We start from the raw sequence: 27,572 nt of genomic DNA, 5'->3' as shown, positions 1-27,572 counted from the left end.
CTGGCAGAAATAAATATTTTATTATTTACTAACTAAGGTATCTTACCAGATAAAATTAATTCGAATGTTCATATGGAGTAACCAACATGCAAAAGAGCAAAAATATTTTCAAAAAGAGTACTGAGGGGACAGGTCTTTGGCCTAGATCTCCAGTGGGCAAATTTTTTTCTGGCATATGGATATTCATAACATCATTCATGAGCCATACCAAATTATCAACTTAAAAATTAGCCGGCTACAGATTTTTTGAATTTCAAGTTCCATCTGTGGTTGCCTTAGCAGGGCTAAACCAAATGATTTGGTGGCCCTTACATGGATACGAAAGGCCAACTCATGGATATGACTAAACAGCAAAAATAAAAAGTTTGAGAACATGTTCTTTTAGAGCCAGTAGGTAAAGGGAAAAAGGCATTCTCATATACTGTGATAAGAATACTGTGATACAATTTCTATGAAAGGCAATTTAATAAAAGCTATCAAAATTAAGATATATATAACCTCCTAACTTAGTAACGTCACTTTTAAAAAATTCATTGGAGTCAGTATTGTGGTGTAGTGGGTAAAGCCACCGCCTGCAGTGCCAGTATCCCACATGGGCGCTGGTTCGAGTCCTGGTTTCTCCATTTCTGATCATGCTCTCTGTTATGGCCTGAGAAAGCAGTAGAAGATGGCCCAAGTCTTTGGGCCCCCGCACCCATGTGGGAGACCCAGAAGAAGTTCCTGGTTCCTGGTTTGGATCAGCGCAGCTCTGGCTATTGCAGCCAATTGGGGAGTGAACAAGCGGATGGAAGACCTCTCTCTCTCTCTCTCTCTCTATCTCTCTGCCTCTCTGTCTCTCTCTGTGTAACTTTGACTTTCAAATAAATAAATAAATCTTTTTAAAAAATGCATCACATATGGAGCTGGCGCTGTGGCTTACTTGGTTAATCCTCCGCCTGCGGCGCCAGCATCCCATATGGGCACCAAGTTCTAGTCCCGGTTGCTCCTTTTCCAGTCCAGCTCTCTGCTGTGGCCCGGGAAGGCAGAGGAGGATGTCCCAAGTGCTTGGGCCCCTGTACCCATGTGGGAGGCCAGGAAGAAGCACCTGGCTCCTGGCTTCAGATCAGCGCAGCGCCAGCCGTGGTGGCCATTTGGGGAGTGACCCAACAGAAGGAAGATCTTTCTCTCTGTCTCTCTCTCTCTCACTGTCTGTAACTCTACCTATCAAATAAATAAATAAAATCTTTAAAAAAAAAAATGCATCACATAGATGTATTTGCCCATAGCCATGTATATGTGAAGTTATTCACTGCAGTCACAATAAAATATCGGTAGCAACTAAGCACCCATCAGTAAACAACTGAATAAAAAGTCTGATATGGGGCAGCCATTGTGGTACAGTGGTTAAGCTGCTGCTTGGGATGTCCACAACCCATGTAAGTACCAGTTCCAGTCCCAGCTATTCCACTTCTGATTCAGCTTCTGGCTAATGTATATCGAATGACAGCAGATGATGGGCCAAGTACTTAGTTCCCTGCCATCCACATGGGAGACCTAAATGGAGTTCCTGGTTCCTGGCTTTGATCTAGCCTCATCCTGACTGTCGCAGGCATTTGTGGAGTGAACAAGAAAATAGACAGGCCGGCACCGTGGCTTAACAGGCTAATCCTCCGCCTTGCGGTGCCGGCACACCGGGTTCTAGTCCCGGTTGGGGCGCCGGATTCTGTCCCGGTTGCCCCTCTTCCAGGCCAGCTCTCTGCTATGGCCCAGGAAGGCAGTGGAGGATGGCCCAAGCCCTTGGGCCCTGCACCCGCATGGGAGACCAGGAGAAGCACCTGGCTCCTGGCTTCGGATCAGTGAGATGCGCTGGCCGCAGCGGCCATTGGAGGGTGAACCAACGGCAAAAAGGAAGACCTTTCTCTCTCTCTCTCTCTCTCTCACTATCCACTCTGCCTGTCAAAAAAAAAGAAAAAAAAAAAAAAACAGACAATGTCTCTCTCTCTCTCCTCCCACTCCCTTTTCTCTCTGTCATTCTGCCTTTCAAATAATAAATATTTTTCAATGTGACATATACATAACATAATCCAACTATTAAAAAAGAGACTGCCTTAAAATTAATTTTAAAAATCCATAATATATTAAGATCAAAAACACCTGCAAATAGTGCTAATATTTTTGCTGGGAAAGAGTCATTTGTTTAGAGAAATACAAATACATATAATCTTTTATATGCAAAAAAAAAAAAAAAAAGACTGGAAAGACACACAAGAAACTGGTACAGTGTACTCACCTAGGAATGGGATTAGAAGATGATTATCACTAGATGTATTTGTCATCTTTGGATTTTGTACCTTTAGGCGGTACTCATCCAACAAATAATACAAAAATAATTAAATCAAAAGCATCCCATTAAAAAAAGAGGGAGAAACGAGTTGACTGTGCAACATTCTGCTTTAAAATCATAGTTTCTCCACTCCTGCAGGCATTTAGGAAGTGAATCAGCATACAGAAGCACTCTCTCATTTGCTTTCTCTTTCTCACTTTCTCTCAATAGCTTTCTGTCTCTTTTTCTCTCTATCTCCTCCTCCCTCCCTCTCCCCTTGCCTCTCTGCCTCGTGAATAATTTAAAATTTAAAATAAATTAATTTAAAATAAAAACATAGGTTCACAGCTCAGTCAGCTTAGGTTCAAATCTGGCTGCCATACATAATCACGTAATTAATCCAAGTGACCTTAACCTGAACAAACTTACAACCTTCAGTTTTTTCTTCTGAATGATACATAATGGTACCAAATCACATAAGGTTACTATAAAATGATAAGATACTTCACATAAAGATCTTAGCACAAGTTGTTACAGGGTCAGGGCCAGCATTGTGACATGGCGGGTAAAGCTGCCACCTGTAGTGCCAGCAACCCTTATCAGCCCCAGTTTGTGTTCTAGCTGCTCCACTTTCAATCCAGCTCTCTGCTAACGGCCTAGGAAAAGCAGCAGACGATGGCACAAGTGTTTGGGCCCCTGCATGTGGGAGACCCAGATGACATTCTTTGCTTCAGCCTAGCCCAGTGCTGGACGTTGTGGTCATCTGGGGAGTGAGTCAGCAGATGGAAAATCGATTGATTTCTCTCTCTCCCTGTTCCTCCCTCCCTCCGTCTCTCTCTCTCTCTCTCTCTCCTGCTCCCCACACCCATGTAACTCTAACTTTCAAAATAAATACATTTTGGGAAAAATATTGCTTGTGGATCATAGTAATTAACAAATTTGTGCTCCCTTGTCAGAAGGAAGGTTTTCTTATTGTTGTTTGCTTTGTTTTACTAAGAAAACTTAGTAAGACTAAGAAACAAACTTGGGACCTTTATCTACTTAAGATAAAGACATGGCAGAGAAGAAAAAGAAAAAGATGACTACAAAAAGAGATATTTTCATCACACAAACGGAATGAAAAACAAAAAACGTAAGTTAACTTTCTAGATTAGGAGCAATAAATAAAGGATTCCCACCAAGCAGAAGGAAGAGGCAAGGTCATCTGGTAAAAGTGAAGAACCAAGTGGTAAATCCTGAAGAAACAGTGAAATATTGAAGAGCTGCTAAAAGCAATGAAACGGATCTGACTGGATTTGAAAAACTTGCTTTGTATCAAGAATTACAGGACATGTGGCTCCATCAGTTGGTTTTACAAAATAGTTGTATGATTTCTCCTGTAGGGCTTCACAGCCCAGACATGAGGCAGATAATATACCTGGCTATACTTTAGACAGCAGAAATTCTGTAAAGTAGCTGTTATGGAAAGGAAATGAAGGTTTCTGAAGAGAAATAATAATGGAATAAAGTTAAGAGCACATTGAAAGGGTTCATAGCAGCTCTGCTCATAATAGAAAAAGAGAACTCAAATGCCCATCAATTAATGAATTAGGATCAACAAATTGTGATATGTCCATACAAAAGGATAGTATTCAACCATAAAAATACTGATCAATATATCACCTTCCATTTGAGAAGTGAAAGTATCTCTTATTTAATGAAATTCTAAACCTTCTACCTCCTTAGGACTCGACCCTATCTTCTCATCTCTATCACTTCTTTCACTTAAGTAGATAAAGATGTTCAAGCTTATTTCTTAATAAAACAACACATCTCTTCTGGGAAGGAAGCACAAATCTCTATTGGGATTGGTGAAACTTAAAAACATTGTAACTGAACATAGCCAGTCACAAAAATCAAATACCACATGATTCCATCTATATGAAATGGCCAGGAAAATCCAGAGACTGAAAGTAGCCAGAAGATGAAGAAAGAGGAGACCTGAGGGTAACTGCTAACAAGTACAAGATTTCTGAGGTGACGGAAAATCCTCCCTCTCTCTGTAACTCTACCTTTCAAATAAATAGAACTAATCTTTTAAAATAAAAAGTACATTGAGGAGCCGGGCACTGAGGCATAGCGGGTAAAGCCGCAGCCTGCAGTGCCACATCTCATATAGGCGCCAGCTCAAGTCCTGCCTGCTACACTTCTGATCCAGCTCTCTGCTGTGGCCTGGGAAAGCAGTAAAAGATGGCCCAAGTCTTTGGGCCCCTGCACCTGCATACGAGACCCAGAAGAAGCTCCTGGATTGGTGCCACTCTGGCAGTTGCGGCCAATTGGAGAGTGAACCAGAGGATGGAAGATTTCTCTCTCTGCCTCTCCTTCTCTCTCTGTGTAACTCTGACCTTCAAATAAATAAATCTTTTTTAAAAATACATTGAAATGAATTTGAAAGTAATCTGAAATATCTCAAGTAGACATACTGAAAGACCAGAAGTCTAGGTAAACTTGAAGCAGCAGTGAGTTTAAGAACTGGAAGGACTGGAGAATCAAGTCAGAAAGCAGGACATCAGCATTCCAGATTTCAGAGGTTAGAACGCTGTGTTATGAGGCACAAGAGTGTGGCCATGAAAATAGTGATCACACTAAAATAGAGTCACTAGCACAGGGGTTACAGAGAAAATGAAATTATCTCACAGCAAAACCACATATACACTGTAGGTATCCAGGAGGAAGGCCTGATTAGATGGTGGAGAGGGGAGGAGAGAAAGCAGGAAACTGACTCCACCAGCTGCCAGAATCCTAACTAAATGACAGTGACGAATGAAATTTTAGCTGAATAAATGCCGGCATTGCAAGCAGCGGCCTTACCCATTATGCTACAACACTGGCCCAAGGGTACTTTTCCAGATAATAGGAATACAACTTAAATTTGCTATCTTCAAGTAATTAGCTTGCGCTGGGATTCCCACTCTTCTAGGTGCAAATTGGGAATAATGCCAACATTCTTGTAAAGATCAGAGATAATGTAAATAGAATGTGGCATACAGTGAGTGCATAACAAATGACGGGTTCCCCCCTTTAAAAGACAGACTCTGTCTTCAAGGGGCTAATACTCTGTGGAAGAGACACTATCACATCATTTACTTACAATATGCCATGTGCCAAGAACCATGCTTAGTATCTGGCATACATTATCTCGTCTTATTCTAATAATAGCTCTATGTGATACATTAAGACACTTATTTTCCTCATTTCAAAGATGAAAAAAATGAGACACAGGATGAGAATTTTACCCAAAACAATACAGTTACTTAGCAGCAGAACCAGATTCAAATCCAAGTTTTGTACTCTTAACTCATTAAGCTATACCACAAACCAAAAAGTGTAGTAACATTATAATCATTTAAAAGGAAATACATGGGCCGGCGCCGCGGCTCAATAGGCTAATCCTCTGCCTTGCGGCGCCGGCACACTGGGTTCTAGTCCCAGTCAGGGCACCGGATTCTGTCCCGGTTGCTCCTCTTCCAGTCCAGCTCTCTGCTGTGGCCCAGGAGTGCAGTGGAGGATGGCCCAAGTGCTTGGGCCCTGCACCCGCATGGGAGACCAGGAGAAGCACCTGGCTCCCGGCTTCGTATCAGCGCGGTGTGCTGGCCGCAGCGGCCATTGAGGGGTGAACCAACAGTAAAGGAAGACCTTTCTCTCTGTCTCTCTCTCTCTCACTGTCCACTCTGCCTGTCAAAATAAATAAATAAATAAATAAAATAAAAATAAAAGGAAATACATGCAAGAAGAAATGTAAAACTGGAAAAAGAACCAAAGTTTGGTACTATATGAGCTAAGATTTAAAGGATGTCTATTTAACAAACAGGAAACAAGTCTACCAGTGACAACATGTAAAACAGACATAGAAATTCTATCCAGATGGCAACCATGATGCACTATGATGTGCCAATGACAGAGCATCTTGTAGAAGGGATAGTTGAACCCAACAGAGCAATGCCACTCAAAAGCATTATTCACTACAAAGAATATAACTATTGGTAGAAAACATTATAAGCAAAATAAATATATGCTAAGTCATCAAGCTAGTTGAACCTGTTGCTGACATGATTTTTACATTGATAGAATTTTTACATTGATAGAATGAACTTGCCGTGAACAAAGTTATGAAATCACTAAATTAGTTGTGGGGCAACCCCTCCCCCATTAGACCTTCAGTGCCACCATCTACAATAACAACCATCTATTGCTCCTTTTTTATCCTAACTCCCCATAATTCTAAAGTAAAAATGACAACTTATAGCTCAAGAATCTGGGAGAGATACATTTTATAAGGAGTCAAAATTTGTTTTAAGAATTTATTTAAAGTCAGAAATACAGAAAGGGGAGAGAGAGAAAGAGATAGAGAAAGAGAGTGAAATCTTTCATCTGCTGGTTCCCTCCTCCCCAAATAGCCACAATGGCCAGAGCTGTGCAGGCCAAAGCCAGGAGCCAGGAGCTTCTTCCGGGTCTCCCATGTGGGTGCAGGGACCCAAAGACTTGGGCCATCTTCCATTGCTTTCCCTTTCCACTGTGCATTAGCAGAGAGCTGGACTGGAAGTAGAGCAGCTGAGATTCAAACAGGCACCCCTATGGAATGCCAGCAATGCAGGCAAAAAGCTTAACTATCATAGCTACAGCACTGGCCCTAGGAATTAAAACCTTAAACCAGAGAAAAATTAAAGCACCTATGGAACCTCAGGGATGGTGGGGGAGAGAGATTATATTTGAGAATATTCCAGGTTTCCAGGATACCTTTACCAGCTCTTTAGCAACACAGACGCTAGAATGAGCTTAGAGTTCACAGTAGCCAATGTTGGGGCTGGCATTCTGGTGCTTCGTGTCAAGCTGCCTGCTGCGATGCTAGCATCCCATATGATCGCCAGTTGGAAGCCCATCTGCTCCACTTTCAACCCAGCTCCTTACTAATATGCCTGTGAATGTCATTGCTTTAACACTTTAAGATTTGAATTTTCTTGTTTTAAGATTCCACATTGGGGCAGGTGCTATGGTACAGTGGGTAAAGCTGCTGCCTGCAGTGCTGGCATCCCATATGGGCACTGGTTTGAGTCCCGGCTGCTCCACTTCCAATCCAGCTCTCTGCTATGGCCTAGGAAAGCAGTAGAAGATGGCCCAAGGCCTGGAAGAAGCTCCTGGCTTCAGATAGGCACAGCTCTGGCCATTGTGGCCATCGGGGGAGTGAACCAGCAGATGGAAGACTTCTCTCTTTGCCTCTGCCTCTCTGTAACTCTGCCTTTCAAATAAATAAATACATCTTCAAAAAAATTTTTTAAAAAGATTCTACATCAATGTGCCCTTACTCCAATAAGCTGACAAAGTAAAAAAAGAAAAACACCCAATCCCAAAGGAAAACTCATTAGCAAAAACATGGTCAGTGAATTCTGTAAATGAGGACCACCACCACCACTCAGTGTTTCATATGACACAGATACACTTCTACCTGAAAATGATAGGTATCCAAATTACACTATTCTGTGATTTTTTTAATTTTTATTTATTTATATGAGAGGTAGAATTACAGACAGTGAGAGAGAGAGAGAGAGAGAGAAAGGTCTTCCTTCCATTGGTTCACTCCCCAAAAGGCCACTACAGCTGGCACTGCGCCGATCCAAAGCCAGGACCCAGGTGTTTCCTCCTGGTCTCCCATGTGGGCACCTGGGCCATCCTCCACTGCCTTCCCGGGCCACAGCAGAGAGCTGGATTGGAAGAGGAGCAACCGGAACTAGAATCCAGTGCCATATGGGATGCCGGCACCGCAGGCGAAGGATTAGCCTAGTGTGCCTTGGCGCCAGCCCCTATTCTGTGATTTTTTAAAAAAACCTTGTCCTATATACTGCCATAAAAATCAAAACTACCTGTTGACTTCCTTAATAGTTTAAAACTTTGTACCAAAGAGTATTTGAAAGTAAATATAATACATCAGAGGAAAAAAATTTTTAATAGTAATAAAAACCCACACATAAGTAAAGTATATGCAAATAATATTCCTATCCAAAATTAAAATATTAACTTTTAAAAACACTGTGCCTAAAAGTTTGCTAGTGCTCCTCAGAAAATTGTCAAGTGGTAGGTGTATATGCTCCCCAAAGTGGATCTTCAAGTACAACGATGCATAAGAGCACTGAACTCCTGTAATTGTGTGATTTGAAGTACTTTGTCTTTGCCTTTTTGACCTTTGAAGTCCTCCCTACAAAAGGGGAATAGAGGCGGATTTTGGTTTAGCAATTAAGGTTTCAGCATCCTATATCAGAGTGCCTGGGTTCAATGATCAAGTCCCAGTTTCAGCTACCAATTCCAGCTTCCTGACAACACAGACGCTGAGGTGCAGCAGGCAATGGCTCAGATGGTTTGGTTCCTATGACCCACGTTGGAGACCAGGATTAAGTTTCCAGTTTCCAGGGCTGGTGCTGTAGCACAGCCGGTAAAACCACAACCTGCAGTGCCGGCATCTCGTATGGGCACAGGTTCATGTCCCAGAAGCTCCACTTCCGATCCACCTCCTTGCTAATGTACCTGGGAAAGCCATGGAAGATAGCCCAAGTGCTTAGGCCCCTACACCCATGTGGGAGACCCGGTAGAAGCTCCCAGCTCCTGGCTTTAGATTGGCCCAGCTCCAGCCGTTTAGGCCATTTGGGGAGTGAACCAGCAATAGAAGATCACTATATATGTAACTCTGTAAATAAATCCTTTTTTTTTTTTAAAGTTTCCAGCTCCAGGCCTGTTGCAGGCATGGCAACATAAGCTGATGGGGCAACCTGCATTTCTCTTTCTCTATTTGTGCGCATGTTTGTGTGTTTCTCTGCCTCTCAAATATCTTTTTTGATGGTAATAATAACATATGTCCTATGTAACTCACATAATTATTACAAAAACCAAAACAATACAACTATATAACTATGCTCAGTAAAAATGCAGAGTGACAGAGGTGTGATTCTCTCCTAACTTACATCATGCATTGCATTGCTGTTAGTGATACAATTTTCCAAATGGTAGACAACACTTCAAATAATTTCTAATGAAATAAAATATAATCTTCCCTCAAAAAAAAAAAGATACTGAATATTATAGTGCTTTAAAATCATAAGTTCTATACAAAAACAATTTATTACTAAACTTTCCTAAAAGATTTGTTTTACATATATAACCAATACACATATAACCAATAAATATATAATCAATGCTTTGTATAGTTTCTATGCTATTTACATTACAGACATACATATGTTGCAGGATTTCAAAACATCCAAAAATCTTTAGCCTAATTAATGTATTTCTTATCCTCAGTATTCAAAATGCGATCCATGGGCCAACAGCATGGGCACCATCTGGAATCTGGTTAGATACACAGCCTGTAAGCACACCTGATCTACTGAATCAAAATCTGTATCTTCACAAGATGAATCCCAGGTGATTCCCATGTACAATAAGGTTTCAGAAGCACTACTTTCTTTACACAGCAATGCCATTTACAATAACTGTATCATTAGGAAACTATTTTCTGAAAGGTAATTCAAATATATGCAAATGACTTATCTCCAGAAATTTAAAGACAGATCTTTTACTGAACAATGATTACAGAAGCATATCTGAACAAATGAATCAGAAGTCATGTCCTTTTTTTTAAAGGTTTATTTATTTTATTTGAGAAGCAGAGAGAGAGAAAGAGAGAAAGGTATCTTCCATCTGCTAGCTCACGCCCCCAAATCCTCAACCACCTTTCCAGGCCATAGCAGAGAGCTGGATCGGAAGTGGAACAGCTGGGATTCGAATCAGTGCCATATGGGATGCTGGCACCACAGGCAGTGGCTTTACGCGCTACACCACAGCACTGGCCCCATGTCTTTATTCTAATATATCTGCCTGGTATACAACTATAGCAGATAATGCTTCTTGAATAGTCACCAAGAAAAATTATCAAAAATTAATACAAATGAGAATCAATGTGCACTTACCCTTAACATAAAATACTATATCAATTATTAAGTATGTTAAGCACTTTGGAATTAGCTTAAAATGGAATGATTATTTTATTTATATCTGGCCATATCTAAATATATAAATAAGAACAGACAGGTAATGTATGAGACCCGTTAAACATCAAACAAGATACAAGCTGCGATGGGCATTTAGCCTAGTGGTTAAGATACTGGTTGGAAGGCCAGCATCCCATATCAGAACATCTGGGTTCAAGTCACAAATCCACTCCCAATTCCAGCTTCCTGCTAATAGGCACTCTGAGAGGCAGCAGATGACAATTCTAGTAGTTGGGTCCCTGCTAGCCACGTGGGGGACCCGGATTGAGTTCCTAGCTCCTGGCATCAACTTCAGCCCAGCTCTGGCCATTATGAACATTTGGGGAATGTACCAAAAAATGAGAGCACACTCTGGCTGCTTCTCTCCCTTTCTCCCTCTCTCTTTCGCCTTCTATCCCCTCTCTCTTCTCTGCCTATGAGATGTTTTTTATTAAAATCTTGAGGGGCCAGTACTGTGGCGTTGCAGGTAAAGCCGCTGCATGTAGTGCTACCATCCCATATGGGCACTGGTTCGAGTCTCAGCTGCTCCACTTCTGATCCAGCTCTCTGCAATGGCCTGCGAAGCAGTGGAAGATGGTCCAAATACTTGGGGCCCTGCATCTGCATGGAAGACCAGGAAAAAGCTCCTGGCTCCTGGCTCCTGGCTTCAGACTGGTCCAGCTCCGGCTGTTGCAGCCATTTGGGGACTGGACCAGCGACAGAAGATTCTCTCTCTACCTCTGTCTCTGCCTCTCTGCAACTCTGCCTTTCAAATAAACAAATAAATCTTTAAAAAAATAAAATCTTGAAAGATACATATAATCTTTTTTATGGAGAAGACAAAAACAAACCTCCAACAGTATAAAGGACATTTAATGATCTTTAGTAGTAATCAAACATGGATTCAAATTCTTGTTTTGGTACTCAGACTTTGAACAAGCAGTTTAATGTCTGTAGTCATAATTTCCTCAAATGTAAAATCATGGTAATAATTGCACTTACCTTCACAGACATAAAAAGTAATATGCACAACCTAGAATTAGAAGTACTAATCATTATTTATGGAAAACAATAATTGCTGTTTTAAAAAAATAAAAATGCAGAATTTACCTTATCAAGTTTTAGTTCCAATTCAGCCACATCTCCTTCTACTTCTTCCAAAGCAGCCCTGGAAAAATTAAATATAAAATAAGCTATTTCATTTATTTAAATGAATATTTTACTCCTGAAAAATATCACCAAGAGAAAAGGTAGATGTAAATGTTAAAAATTATATTTCACATAAAGTAATAACTACCTTAAAATGAAGTATAAATACTTCACAATCAAGTAATACAGCAAATACCACAATTATTATTTAGGATAATAAAAGAATCACTAGGCTGATTTACTCAAAGCATTAATATTACCCAAAGTAAAAATAACACTAATTGGAACTACTCAGCATGTATTTTACAACAAATAAGAAACTTTATCAGCTGAGCCTTACAAAGAATCATATTTCCAGACAACCAAGCACATGCAACTGAACTGCAAAGTATTATTGTCAACCAAAAAGATGGGCTTTTTTAACTTTTACAATTAGTTCAGAAAGATATTAACTTTAATCCACCATTTTGTTTCCAAAGTACTGTATTTTTTTAATCAACACCTAACACTAATAAATTTTTATTTCACTCCTCCTATGAACACAATCTTTTTTTAAGATTTATTTATTTAAAAGGCAGAAATATAGATAAAGAAGGAGACAGAGAGATCTTCCAGCTGCTGCTTCACTCTCCAAATGCTGCAATGGCCAGGGCTGGGGCAGGCCGAAGCCAGGAGCCAGCAGCTCCTCCCAGGTCTCTCACATGGGTGCAGGTGCCCCAATTATTTGGACATGTTCCACTGCTTTCCTAGGTGCATTAGCAGGGAGCTAGATAGCAAGTGGAGCAGCCGAGACTCCAACTGGTGCCCATATGGGAAGCAGGCACTATAGGCAAAGGCTTAATCTTCCATGCCACAGCGCCACCCATGAACACAAACTTAATGCTGGAAATGTAGCAAGGTGAGACTGGCGTGTGGTAGCAGGTTAAGCCACCACCTGCGATGCCAGCATCCCATATGGGCACTGGTTAGTGTTCCCGCTGTTCTAGTTCTGATCTAGCTCATTGTTAATGTGCCTGGGAAAGCAGTGGAGGAGGGCCCAAGTGCATGGGGCCCTGCACCCTCGTGGGAGACCCAGAAGTTCCCGGCTCCTGGCTTCAGATTGGCCCAGATCTGGCCGTTGCAGCCACCTGGGGAGTGAACCCACGGACAGAAGACTTTTCTCTGTCTCTCGCTCTCTCTCTGTAACTCTACCTCTCAAATAAACGAGTAAAATCTTAATTTTAAAAGATGAGGACTATAGATGTAAAAAGAAAGATGAAAAAGGCAGGCCTTTTGCAGCTCAATTCACAATAGCTAAGACCTGGAATCAACCCAAATGCCCATCAACAGTAGACTGGATAAAGAAATTATGGGACATGTACTCTATAGAATACTATACAGCAGTAAAAAAAAAAAAAATGAAATCTGGTCATTTGCAACAAAATGGAGGGACCTGGAAAACATCATGCTAAGTGAAATAAGCCAGTCCCAGAGGGACAATTATCATATGTTCTCCCTGATTGGTGACAACTAACCAAGCATCAAAAAGGAAACCTGGTGAAGTGAAACAATGAGTAACAATGACTTGATCAGTCCTTGTCATCACTGTTGATGTACAATTTAATACTTTATCCCTTTTAGTATTTTTGTTTGTTCTACTTAATACCATTGGTTGAGCTATATAATTAACACACAATTATTCTTAGGTGTTTAAAGTTAACTGAAAAGTGATCTCTGTTAAATATAAGAGTGGGAATAAGAGAGGGAGGGGATGTACATTTTGGGACATGCTTAAGCTGACTTGCCCCAAGTGGTGGAGTGAGAAATGTGCCAGGGGATTCCAATACAATCCCATCAAGGTTGCATGTACCAATGCCACCTCACTAGTCCAAGTGATCAATTTCAGGTCACAACAGACCATAATGATAGGTCTAAGAGTCAAAGGGGTCACATAAACAAGACTAGTGTCTGATAATACTAACTGATAGAATCAAAAAGGGGAAGAACAATCCAACATGGGAAGCGGGATACACAGCAGACTCATAGAATGGCAGATGTCCTAAACAGCACTCTGGCCTCAGAATCAGCCCTTAAGGCATTTGGATCTGGCTGAAGAGCCCATGAGAGTATTTTAGGCATGGAAAGCCAAGACACTCTGGCAAAAAAAAAAAAAAAAACTAAATGAAAGATCTCTGCGAGTGAGATCCCAGTGAAAGAATGGGCCATCAAAGAAGGAGGTACCTTTCTCTGAAAGGAGGAGAGAACTTCCACTTTAACTATGGCCTTGTTGAAATAAGATGAAAGTCGGCAAGCTCAGGGGGTTTCCATGGCCTTGGCATCTCATGACTAGAGCCTGGGGAGATTGCTGACACCTTAAACAAGAGTGGCGATTTGTTAAGTCAACAACAGGAGTCACTGTGCACTTACTCCCCATGTAGGATCTCTGTCCTTAATGTGTAATTCAATATGAATTAATGATATGACTAGTGCTCAAACAGTATTTGGCACTTTGTGTTCTGTGTGGGGGCAAACTGATGAAATCTTTACTTAATAGGTACTAAATTGATCTTCTGTATATAAAAATAATTGAAAATGAATCTTGATGTGAATGGAATGGGAGAGGGAGCGGGACATGGGAGGGTTGTGGGTGGGAAGGAAGTTATGGGGGGGGGGGGGAAGCCATTGTAATCCACAAACTGTACTTTGGAAATTTATATCTACTAAATAAAAGTTAAAAAAAAAAAAGAAAACAAAAACAGCCGGCGCCATGGCTCAATAGGCTAATCCTCCACCTTGCGGCGTCGGCACACCAGGTTCTAGTTCCGGTCGGGGTGCCGGATTCTGTCCCGGTTGCCCCTCTTCCAGGCCAGCTCTCTGCTATGGCCCGGGAGTACAGTGGAGGATGGCCCAAGTACTTGGGCCCTGCACCCGCATGGGAGACCAGGAGAAGCACCTGGCTCTTGGCTTCAGATCAGCGCAATGTGCTGGCCGCAGCGCGCCAGCCGTGGCGGCCATTGGAGGGTGAACCAACGGCAAAAGGAAGACCCTTCTCTCTGTCTCTCTCTCTCTCACTGTCCACTCTGCCTGTCAAAAAAAAAAAAAAAAAAAAAAAAAGACTTCCCAATAAGATAAGATGCCAGAGTCCCCAATCAGTATGCTTGTGTTCAATACACAACCCTGTCTCTTGATTACAGCTTCCTGCTAATTCAGACTCTAGGAAGAACCAGTGACAACTCAAGTAATTGGATTCCTACCACCTACATGGAGACCTGCACTGAGTTCTGACTCCTAGTTCCGGCAGGCATTTGCAGGGTGAACCAGCAGATGAGAGTTTGCTGTGTGTGTGTGTGTGCGCGCGTCCTCCTCCACTCCCCCCCTCCCCCCAACATCTCTGTCTCTTAAATAAAAGAGAAAAGAAAAAGCAAACAGCACAGTCACAGGAGTCAGAAAACTGCAGTCCAACAGGCAATGCAGGCCCATAAACTGTTTCCTATAGCACATGGACAGTTTCATGTTTTCAGATGGTTAAAAAAACAACAAAGGAAAAATATTTTGTGACATGTGAAAAGTACACTAAATCTAAATTCCTCTGCTGTTTAATAAAGTTTTAGAGAAGCAAACAAGCTCATTCATTTCCAGGTTGTCCACAGTAACTTTCATATTATAAAAGTAGAGCTGAATAACTACAAGAGATACCACATGGCCCACAAAATCTAAAATATTTTATATGGCCCTCTACTATTCCAATGAATATCAAGTACAAATAGAAAAACATGAATAAAAACGCTTTCTCATACATGATACATGTTAAAAATAAATCTTAGCATTTAGTTATTGCTGTCTGTTCCCTAAGAAGCTGAATAAGCCCAGAATTTTTAAGACACTTTAATACTACTACTTTCATTCTTTTCTCTGTTCATACTTCAGTATTTTATAATCAACTCAAAAAAAGTTATCTCAAAACACAAAACTGAAAAAGAAAATATCCAGCAGCAAGTGTAAACACTGAGACATTTCCAATCACATGGTGATCATTTTCAGCTGTGAATTAAATGAAGCACTATGAAAAACACAAAAATGGAACTCTCCACACCCAGATAACTGTATATACCTGGTACAGCAAACTTTTTAACTACTGTTTTTAAAATAGTACCTATAAAAATAACTGAATAGTGTAAGTAACATGAGCATCACATTTTCTTTGTAAAAGAAAATTATTTGGGGGTCGGTGCTGTGGCCACCTGTAGCACCGGCATCCCCTATGAATGCCAGTTTGAGTGCTGGCTGCTCTACTTCCCATCCAGCTCTCTGCTATGGCCTGGGAAGGCAGTAGAGGATGGCCCAAGTCCTTGGGCCTCTGTACCCACACAGAGAACCGGAAGTAGCTCCTGGTTCCTAACCAGTGCAGCTCCAGCAGTTGCGGCCATCTGGGGAGTGAACCAGTGGATGGAAGGCCTCTCTACCCACCCCCTCTCTTTGTCCATGCCTCTGCCTCTCTGTAACTCTGCCTTTCAAATAAATAAATCTCAAAAAAAATATTTGAAAGAAGGTGTGATGAATTATTTTCCCCTAGATTGCATGATGATAAAATCTAAAATACAACAGGATATTCAAGATCATTGATGAGCACATAAATATCCTCAAACAATTAAACATGGATTTGAGGCTGTATGTCATAAGTACCTACTAAGAACTAACAAATAGATAAATATTCAAAATATAATAAATGAACAGAGGTTAGCATTGTAGCACAGAGGGTTAAACCACCCTTGGGGCACCTACATCCCAAAAGAGTGTCTGGGAGAGAGTCCTGCCTCCACCTCCAATCCAGCTTCCTACTAAAGGGCATGGGAGGCAGCAGATGATGGCCAAGTACTTGAGTTTCATATGGGAAACCCAGATGGAATTCCTGGCTCTCTGTTTCAACCTGGCCAAGTCCCAGCTGTTGTACTCATTTGGGGAACCAGGAAATGGAAGATATTTCTCCCTCCCCATCCTACCCTGTGTGTCTCTGCCTCCTCCTTCCCACCTCCCCTACACCATCACTCTGCCTTTTGAATAAATTTTAAAAACTTAAATAATGAACAAATTTTCAAACTAACACTTTTAGTCCCTGCTTCATATAATTAATATATTCCTAAAAATGGCATATCAATAGAATATTCAGAAGAGTTGCCTGTATATGTTTATCATGGTACCTAATATCCCCAACCAACTTCCTCTTTCACCTCAACAGTCTTACTCATCTTATGCAATGCCAAACCACTCTTTGTGAAGAAAAGATACTGGCTGGCTCAGGGCTAGTCCACTGACCCAAGGATAGCCCTCAACTAAACAAAAAGATGGTAAAAGATCCCCACACTATTGAGACAGCTCTTTCTGGGTTTTGACAAACAAAGAAAACAAAGAGAACACACCCTAGAAATGTGTCTTACAAAAGCAATCCCTCATTAAATTATTTTGTAATATGAATGGTCATCCTTTATTTTGTTTGGTAAGTTCTGGGTTCCTTATATTAAGTCACTGTAATACCTTGAATGTTGAGAAACAGTGGAATGCAGTTTAAAAAAATAAATGCCCAGTGGCAGGTGTTTGGCCCAGCAATTAAGCTACCACCTGGGACACAGGTATTCCATCTCAGAGTGTCTGCTTTTAGTACAAGCTCCTCCACTTCGATCCAGCTTCCTGCTAACACGCACCTTGGGAGGCAGCACCTTGGGAGGCAGCACCTTGGGAGGCAGACCTGGCTCACACACCTAGGTCCCTACAACCAACATGGAAGGCCTGTATGGAGTTCCGGGCTCCTAGCTTTGGCCTGGCCCAGTCTTGGCTGTTCTGGGGATTTGGGAAGTGAATCATTAGATGGAAGTTCTCATTTCCTCTCTCACAAAAAAAGTGAAAATTTTTTAAAAAACTAAAATTTAGGGGCAAGTGTTGTGATGCAATGGGTTAAGCAGCCTCCAGCAACACCAGCATCCCATACGAGCACTGGTTCAAGTGCCAGCTATGATACAGCTCCTGCTAATATATCTGGTAAGGCAGCAGAATGTGGCCCAAGTGCTTGGGCTGCTGCTAACCACTTTGGGAGACCAGGATGGAGTTCCTGGCCTTCAACCTGGATTCAGCAAAGATTCATTCTCCCTCTCTCTCTCCCCCCTCCCTCCTTCTCTGTATGTGAGTAACTACCTTTCAAGTAAATAATCATTCTTAAATTTAAAAATAAAATATAAAAAATAGCTGTCCATTTTTGAAGCCCTACATCTTACTAGCTGTGAAATGACTGACCAAGTTCTTTGAGTTTAAATTGTTGCATAAAATACAGATAACAGGCCGGCGCCGTGGCTCAACAGGCTAATCCTCTGCCTTGTGGCGCTGGCACACCGGGTTCTAGTCCCGGTTGGGGCGCCGGATTCTATCCCGGTTGTCCCTCTTCCAGGCCAGCTCTCTGCTATGGCCCGGGAGTGCAGTGGAGGATGGCCCAAGTACTTGGGCCCTGCACCCGCATGGGAGACCAGGAGAAGCACCTGGCTCCTGGCTTCGGATCAATGCGATAGGCCGGCCGCAGCAGCCATTGGAGGGTGAACCAACGGCAAAAAGGAAGCCCTTTCTCTCTGTCTCTCTCTCTCTCACTATCCACTCTGCCTGTCCAAAAAAAAAAAAAACAGATAACAGTCTCTCCCATAGAAATGCATGCCAATTAAATTTTGATATGCATGTGAAAACCTGTGTCTGATACAAAGTAAGCAATCACCAAACATCAATTATGATTACTTATAATCATTATATTTATAGTGCTGAAAACACACAATCTGTTTTTGTTTTCATTTTGGGGGTCTAAGTGGAATGAAAGAAATAATAAAACTAGGTTATTACATATTTCCAAGAAGAATGTGAAATGCCTTGAAAAAGAAGCAAAAAAGTTATAAAAAGGCTTGTGATCAGCAAATGAAACAAAAAATGTAATTTATTTCAACTGAAAACACTTTAACACTCTTGCTTCCTTACAAAAATCGTATGTCAAACACACACTGGAATCTTCCCCTAACTTCTTAACTTCAATTTAGGCTGGAGGACTACATAATCTGATACAACAATATGTGAATATCCACTTGCTTTTCAGGCTTATGTTTTATGCAACTCATATAAGAGGAGAACGAATACTATAATCAGTATGAAAGAAAATTAAAGTCCTGAGTGCATAACAATAAGCTATCTTTCTATAAGCCTCTGCCTTTATTTCTTTCAGAAGTTTCAATGTGTGGAATTAAAAGGTCTTTCTTTTCCAAATATTATCTCTGAAATATTGTACTTGCTCCTTTTGCTCAGATTGTTCTACTAAGCAAATCTACACAGATCTATGAGAAATTCAGTCCTGAAATGGGAAAGAGAAGAGGGGTAAAACAAATCAGAACTGGAAACCAAAATTGTAGTCTAACTGTATTAACTAAAATCATTATATTTCTCTCAACTTCAGTTGTTTTATTCACATAAAGTAAGAAACAGAATAAAACAACTTTAATATTGTTTTCTATTGTTCTGAAATAAGCATGCAAAGGAAAGCTAGAACCTGGATTTTATTCTCTTCTCCCAAGCAAGATTTCCTCCAGGCCTTCATTTATGTTTTCAACAGAATTAAGAGAAAAAAAAGAAAAGAATGAAAAACCCAAGACTAAGTCATAGAAACTTTGAGTAGGTTTTATATTAACAAATTTCATTCTTCTCTCTCATAAAGTCTGTGAATTTCTTAAAAGGCCAAGTATGGGGGCAGTGGGTTGGTCTGCCACCCAAAATAACAGCATCCCACATGAGTGCCAGTTTGAATCCCAGCTGCTCCACTTCCAATCCAGATCCCTGCTAATTCACCTGGGAAGATGATGGAAAATGGGCCAAGTACTCCACCCACATGCAGACCCTGATGGAGTTCCAGGTTCCTGGCTTTAGCCTGTCCCAGTCCTGGCTGTTGAATCCATTTGGAGAGTAAACCTCTAGATGAAGGATCTCTCAATCTCTCTCTCTCTCTCTCTAGATCTTTCCCTCTCTCCCTCTCATTTTTCCCTCTTTCTCTGCCTTTCAAATAAATAAAAATATCCTTGCCTCACATCAAAACAAAAGGCAAGGAATCTGAATATGGATAAAAATAGTGAGTTGGGGTTTTTTGGTTTTTGCTCAACTCAACACTTTGAAAGAAAAAAATTATTTTCCATTTACTCTTGTATCCTTCTGAGCAAGCTTTATTGTATTTTTCATTTATCTATTTATTTATTTATTTTTGAGGTCCTCCATCCACCTGTTCACTCCCCAGATGGCCACAACAGCAGGAACTGCACCGATCCAAAGTCAGGAGCCAGGAGCCTCCCCAGGTCTCATACATGGATGCAGGGGCCCAAGGATTTGGGCCATCCTCCACTGCTATCACAAGCCATAACAGAGAGCTGGATCGGAAGAGGAGCAGCCAGGACTAGAACCAGTGCCCATATGGGATGCCAGCGTTTCAGGCCAGGGTGTTAACCCATTGAGCCACAGCGCCAGCCCCTTTTGTATCTTTTATATATAAAGGAAACATCATCGTTCCACTTGGAAGAGAAAAAAGAATTTTTTTTAAATGGCTAAAGAAACATGTAACTCTTTTTTTCCCTTCAAGTTCTCTGGTCAATATACAGTATCCAAAGTAAAACCAGCACAGAGATGAGTATACTTGGAAAATTTAGCTAAATCATAACACCCACATGGGAGACCTGGATTGAGTTCCCCACTCCTGGTTTTAGCCTGGCCCACCCCAGGCATGGCAGCCATTTGGGGGTGAATTCGCAGATGAAGGAATGCTCTCTATGTCTCATCTCTGTCACTCTACCTTTCAAATGGATTTTAAAAATAAAAAAGGTCTTATCAATTTAGCAGTAAGTGTCAAGAGCCATAAAAATTATTTTATTTTAAGGTACAAGCATTTGGTCTAGTGGTTAAGCTGCTGATTAACACACAGCCAACATCAGAGGATCTAGGTTCAATTTCTGGCTCTAATTCCAGCTTCCTACGAATGTGGACCCTGAAAGGCAATGGTGATAGCAAAAGTAACTGGGTTCCTGCCACCCAGAGGAGAGACCTGAACCAAGTTCCCAGCTCCCAGCTTCAGCCTTCTAGCTGTTTCATGCACTGGTGAGGAAGCCAACAGATGGGAGCTGTGTGTGTACATGTGTGTGTTTGTGTGTCTGTCTCTGGAATAAATAAAATTTTAAATTATGTTGTTCTTTAAAATTACAATACACTAAAAAAAATATGTAGGGACCTGCACTGTCACGCGGTGTGTTAAACTTCAAATTATGACACCAGCATCCCACATCAGGTACTGATTCAAGTCCCAGTTCCTCTACTTCCAATCCAGCTCCCTGCTATTGTGCCTGGGAAGGCAGCAGAAGATGACCCAACCACTTGGGCTCCTGCCACCCAATGGGAGTGAAGTCAGGAGCCAGGAGCTCCATCCAGGTCTCCCAGGTGCCAGGACTCTAACAGGCACTCTAATATGGGTTGCTGGTATCACAAGCAGAAGCTTAAACCACTGCACCACAAAAGCGGCTCCCAAGTGACATATTAACAGCTAGGTGAGATGCCTGCCTCTGGCATGATTGGCAAGGATGCCCATTACCATTCAGTGGGAAAATACCATCTTTTCAAAAAATGGAGCTAGGAAAACTGGATATCCATATACAAAAGAAAGAAGATGAACCCTTACCTAAAACCACAGACCAAAATTAACACAAAAAGGATACATAACCTAAATATATGAACTAAAACTATAAAACTTAGAAGAAAACATGGGGCAAAAGCTTCATGACATTGCATTTGGCAATGATTTCTTAGATGATTCTCAAGGCACAGGCAATAAAACAAATTGCACTTTATGAAAACTAAAAATGTTTATACATCAAAAGACACAGAATAAAAGGGTAACTGACAGAATGGGAGAAAATATCTGCAAGTCATATCTTTAATAAGAAATTAAGTCCAAAATACAGAGAACTCCTAAAACTCAACAATAATTATAATCTGATTCACAAATGGGCAAAGAACTCCAACAGACATTTCTCCAAAGATGATACACAAAAGGCCAATATGAACATGAAAAGATGCCCAGAGTCACTAAATATTAGGGATCTCCAAATCAAAACTATCAGATATCAGATATTCAAATCTGCTATGGTTTGAATGTTTGTGCCCCTCTAAAATTCAGGTTGAAACTTAATCGTCATTGAGGTAGGGCCTTTTAAGAGGTGATTCCTTCAAGAATGGATTAATGTTCTTAATGTTCTTATAAAAGAAATACAAGGACACAGCAACAAGGTGTCATTTGGGTGATATAAAAAGCCAGCTCTCTTCAGACATTGAACCTTCTGATACTTTCTTAGACTTCCCAGCCTGTAGAACTCTGTCATTTTTTGTTACAACAGCAAGAACAGACCACAAAATCACATCATATCCATTAGGATGGTTACTAACAAAAAATTTAAAGTGTCGACAAAGATGTGGAGACAACGGAACACCACGTACTATTGGTGGGAATGTAAAATGTCATTACTGCTGTGAAAAATGGTTGGTCTTTAACAAAACTAGTAATAAAACTACTATGTGATCCAGGAATTCTGCTTTTGAGCATATACTCTAAGGGATTGAAAGCAAGGTCACAAAGAGATAACTGCATACCCATGTTGCTAACAGCATTATTCACAATAGATAAAACATGAAAGCAACCCAAGTGTTCATCAACAGAAAAGTAGATAAACAAAATGTAGTACATACATACATACGGTTGAATCTTATAAAGTTTTTAAAATGAATACAGTTAGTCTCACTGCCTGGGTCTCTGCTACCCACATGGAAGAGCTGGATGGAACTCCAGGATCCTGGCCTTGGCCTGGCCCAGCCCCAGCCATTTGGGGAGTGAACCAGTAAATGGACGACCTCTTTCTCTCCCCACCACCCCCCCTCCCGTAACTCTGCCTTTCAAATAATAAATCTTTGGGGAAAAAAATAAAAAATCATGAAAATACGATGAGGATTTACTTAATTTCAATAAACTTTTTAAAAATAAAATGAAGGGGCCAGTGCTGTGGTACAGCGGGTTAAAGTGCCAGCATCCCATATGGGTGCCAGTTCGGGTCCTGGCTGCTCCTCTTCCAATCCAGCTCTCTGCTATGGCCTGGAAAAGCAGTAGAAGATGGCCCAACTCCTTGGGCCCCTGCACCCGCATAGGAGACCTGGAGGAAGCTCCTGGCTCCTGGCTTCAGATCAGCTCAGCTCTGGCCGTTGTGGTCATTTGGGGGGTGAACCAGTGGAATGGAAGACCTTTCTCTCTCTCTCTGCCTCTCCTCTCTCTGTGTGCAACTCTGACTTTCAAATAAATAAAATAATTCTTTAAAAAAATGAAAACAGAAAACAAATCAATTCTACTAAAGTACTGAAAGATAGGGATGGTCATCTGGCCTAGTAATTACGATGCTACTTCAAATGGGTTCAAGTCCTGGCTTAACTCCCAATTCCAGCTTCATTTAAGGAGCAACTGGGAGGTAGTCCATGATGGCCCATGGGTCTCCACCACACATGGGGGACTTGGATTCAGTTCCTGACTCCTAGCTGGCCCAGCCCCAGCTGTTGTGGGCATTTGGGTGGTAAAGACCCCTTTTGTAATCTCCACCTACCATCCATACAACTCCCCAGGCATTTTCTGTCACCATACATTAATTTAAATTTCCAAGAATGTTTTGGTCTTGGTTCTTTTACTCAGAATATTATTTTAAAATTCATTCACACGCTACAATGCTAATTATTTTAACTGAATATTATTCTATATTAAGGATCTATTAGGTTTCTTAATAACCTTTTTAGAAATATTTAGTGAATTTATTTAAATGAAGGAAGTTAAAATGATAAAGAAATGAAAAGCATTAGAAATCTATATACAATAAAAACTGAATATAAGTTAACTAACTCCATGGACATTTCCAGTTAACCATTCATATAAGCATATATTTACCTTTTTTCTTTATATAGGGATAATACATACATAAATGGCATGATTTTGGTAAAAAAAATCAAATACTAAAAATGTTCTCAAGTTTTAAAAATTATGTGGAATATATCTGAACAACAGCAATGTGAATGCAAACCCCTGATTTAATTCCAGGATTTTATCATGTCAGAAGCATGGTTGGTTTTAATTTTTAAAAACAGATATTGATATCATAATACACTGGCTTAGTAATAATTAAGGCATTTTGCATACACAATGTCTCAATGTGAACAAAACATTTTAATACTGATTATCTGCTTTGATGTTTGAACTTTCAAAGTCTTTTCAACAAAAGAAAATGCCTACACACATTTAACTGGATTTTTTTATGATCACAATCTTTTTTTTTAAATTAGAGTCTATAGTATATTGAAGGTTCACTGCTAATTCTGCACAATTCTATGAGGTTTTTTTTTTTCCCCCAGAAACCTTTTATTTAAGGTATACAAACTTCATGCATTTAATAAATACAACTTTAGGAACACAGTATTCTTCCCACCCTGCCTACCCTCCCACCCACCCTTCTACCTCCTCCCTCTCCTAGTCACATTCTAATTTTTTTTTTTAACAGATAGAGTTAGACAGTGAGAGAGAGAGAGAGAGACAGATAGAAAGGTCTTCCTTCTGTTGGTTCACCCCCAAATGGCCGTTAAGGCTGGAGCTGAGCCGATCCAAAGCCAGGAGCCTCTTCTGGGTCTCCTGTGCAGGTGCAGGGACCAAGGACTTGGGCCATCATCCTCTACTGCTTTCCCAGGCCATAGCAGAGAGCTGGATCAGAAGTGGAGCAGCTAGGACTAGAACCGGTGGCCATATGGGATGCCGGTACTGCAGGCGGTGGCCTTATCTGCTATGCCACAGCACCAGCCTCATTTCACTGTATTTTTAACTTTTCAAGAAACTACCGTTTTCCACATTCATTTTGTACATATCCACTAGTGTGTATGAGAATTTTAGTTGCTCTGCATGATTACCAACACTTGGCATAGTCAATTTGTTTCATCTGGCTTTTCTATCAGGTGTGTAGTGGCATCTCAGAGTGGTTAGAATTTGCATGTCCTTAACAACTAAGTAAGTTGAATGTTTTCATATGCTTATTTGTCAGTCTTACATCTTTGGTGAAGTGTTCTGTTCAAATAACTGTTCATTTTATTACTATACTGCCTTCCTATTGAGTTTCAAATGTTCTTTGTATATTCTAGAAATAAATCCTTTACTAGATACACACACACACACACACACATATATATATATATACACTCAATGTGGGAAAAATTGTTGGGCTAAATTAATAATGTTGAGTCTTACAACCCAGAAACATGATATATCTCTTCTTCTATTAGGTCTTTAACTTTTCTCAGCACTGTTTTATAGCTTTTAGTTTGGAGGTCTTGCACATCTTTTTTGTCTTTTAAATTTTCAATGCTAGTATGTAAAAGGAAATTCTAATAATCAATTTCTTATTACTTGATGTATGGAAATGCAAATAATTTTACTATACTGTCCTTCTGTCCTAAAAAACTGCTAAATTCATATAACACTTTCAAGGGTGGTTTCTGTTTCTGTTTTTTATAGATTCCATCAACTTTCTACAGAGATGATGTCATCTGCCAACAGAAAGTTCCACTTCTTCATTTGCAATCTGAGTGCTGTGGGTTTTGTTTGTTTGTTTGTTTTTCATTTGTTTTTTGCTGGCTGTTACCAGCTTTAATTTCCAATACAATGCTGAATACTGTAGTGACAGCAGACATTCTTGTGTTCTTCCTCATTTTAGGAATAAAGTACTTAATTTCTCACTGTTAAGTATTACATTAGTTCCATTATTTGAAAAGCATAGTGACAGGCCAGCAGACAGAAATCTTCCATGAGCTGGTTTACTCCTCAAATAGCTGCAACAGCCAATGCCCAGAGTCAGGAATTCCATCCAGGTCTCTGACATGTATAGCAGGAGCCCATCTGCTGCTTCCCAGGCATATCAGCATGGAACTGGATTGGAAGCAGGATACTGGGACTGATACAGAATGTGGGAGTCTCAAGCAGAGGCTTAACCTGGTATACAATACCCACCCCAGTAGTTTTTAATTATAAATACAATTTTTAAAATAGATATGAGTTAGCGCTGTGGCATAGCGGTAAAGTGCTACTTGCAGTGCCAGCATCCCATATGGGCACCAGTTCGAGTATTCCCAGCTGCTCCACTTCCAATCCAGCTCTCTGCTATAGCCTGGGAAAGCAGTGGAGGATGGCCCAAGTCCTTGGACCCCTGCACCTGTGTGGGAGACCTGGAAGAAGCTGGCTCTTGGCTTCAGATTGACCCAGCTCTGGCCATTGCGGCCATTTAGGGAGTGAATCAGCGGATGGAAGACCTTTCTCTCTCTCTCTCTGCCTCTCTAACTCTGCCTTTCAAATAATAAGTAAATAAATCTTTAAAAAAAAATAAGGAAATAGATATAGAACTACTGTTGAGATCTATTCCTTCATGAGTGAGCTTTCATAATTTGTGTCTTTCATGGAACATTTTAGTTTCAGATATGCTATCAAACCTGGGGCAGGCACTGGGATCCAGCAGCCTAAGTAAACCACAGCTTTGGACACCTGCATCCTATATCAGAATGCCTGGGAAGGAATCCAGCCTCCACTTCGACTCCAGCTTCCAACTAATGTACCTGAGAGGCTACAGATGATGATCCAAGTACTTGAGTTCCTGCCCCTAATATGGGAAACTCAGAATGAATTCCTGGCTTCTAGGTTTGGCCTATGGTTGTTGTAGGTATCTGCTGTGAATCAGCAAATGGAAGATCTCTCTCTCTGCTCCTGCTCCCTCTCCCTCTCCCTCTCCCTCTCCCTCTCCCTCTCCCTCTCCCTCTCCCTCTCTCTCCCCTCTGCTCCCCACACCCATGTAACTCTAACTTTCAAAATAAATACATTTTGGGAAAAATATTGCTTCCCTCTCCCTCTCCCCTTCTCTCCCTCCCCTCCCCCCGCCCCCTCTATCTCTCCCACTGTATTTTCCTGTCGTTCTGCCTTTCTTTTTTTTTTTTAATTATTATTTTTTTTATTTTTGACAGGCAGAGTGGACAGTGAGAGAGAGAGACAGAGAGAAAGGTCTTCCTTTTTGCCGTTGGTTCACCCTCCAATGGCCGCCGCGGTTGGCGCGATGCGGCCGGCGCACCGCGCCGATCCGATGGCAGGAGCCAGGTGCTTATCCTGGTCTCCCATGGGGTGCAGGGTCCAAGCACTTGGGCCATCCTCCACTGCACTCCCGGGCCACAGCAGAGAGCTGGCCTGGAAGAGGGGCAACCGGGACAGGATCGGTGCCCCGACCGGGACTAGAACTCGGTGTGCCGGCGCCGCAAGGCGGAGGATTAGCCTATTGAGCCGCGGCGCCGGCCCGTTCTGCCTTTCAAATCAGTAAGTAAGACTTTGAGTAGCCAGTACTGTGACACAGCAGGTTAAGCAGTGGTCTGCAGTGCCAGCATCCCATATGGGTGCTGGTTCAATTCCTGACTATTCCACTTCTGATCCAGCTCCCTGCTAATGTGCCTGGGAAAACCTCAGAGAATGGCTCAAGTGCTTGGGCCCTTGCACCCACATGGGAGAACCAGAGGAAGTTCCTGGCTCCTGGCTTCGGTCTGGCCCAGCTCTGGCCATTGCAGCCATTTGGGAAGTGAACCAGTAGATGGAAGATATCTCTCTCTCTCTCTTTCAAATAAAATACTTTGAAAGGCTGTCAAATTTAAAATATAAAGTTCTTCAAAATATCACCTTATTATCTTGCTAACATTTGTAAAAATCTGTACTGATATCACTTATTTCATTCATGATATTGATAATGTATTTCTTTTCTGTTTTTTCCCCCGATCCCTGTCATTAGGAGTTTCTCAGTTTACTGTTTTTCTCAAATTCTGTTTGAAGTCTCACTTATTTTCTGTAATGCTTTTCTTTCTTCTGCTTTACTAATTTATACCTTGAGCTTTATTATCTCTTTTCTTCTGCGTGCTTTGGGTTTATTTGATTCTCCTTTTTCTAG

At 41.1% G+C, this 27,572-nt stretch overlaps 1 protein-coding gene across 1 annotated transcript in view; it reads right to left on the bottom strand.

The window, feature by feature from the left end:
• Positions 1-27,572, bottom strand: part of ACAP2 (ArfGAP with coiled-coil, ankyrin repeat and PH domains 2) — a 158,493-nt gene that overhangs the window by 96,234 nt on the left and 34,687 nt on the right. The window contains exon 2 of the mRNA XM_062209903.1: positions 11,467-11,524. Coding sequence (XP_062065887.1) covers positions 11,467-11,524 — 58 coding nt within the window. The remainder of the gene's footprint in view (positions 1-11,466; positions 11,525-27,572) is intronic.

Source organism: Lepus europaeus, chromosome 2 (assembly GCF_033115175.1).
Source record: "Lepus europaeus isolate LE1 chromosome 2, mLepTim1.pri, whole genome shotgun sequence".
Taxonomy (NCBI): Eukaryota; Metazoa; Chordata; class Mammalia; order Lagomorpha; family Leporidae; genus Lepus; species Lepus europaeus.
Note: the sequence above shows the minus strand (reverse complement) of the source record. Positions and strands in the feature narration are given on the sequence as shown.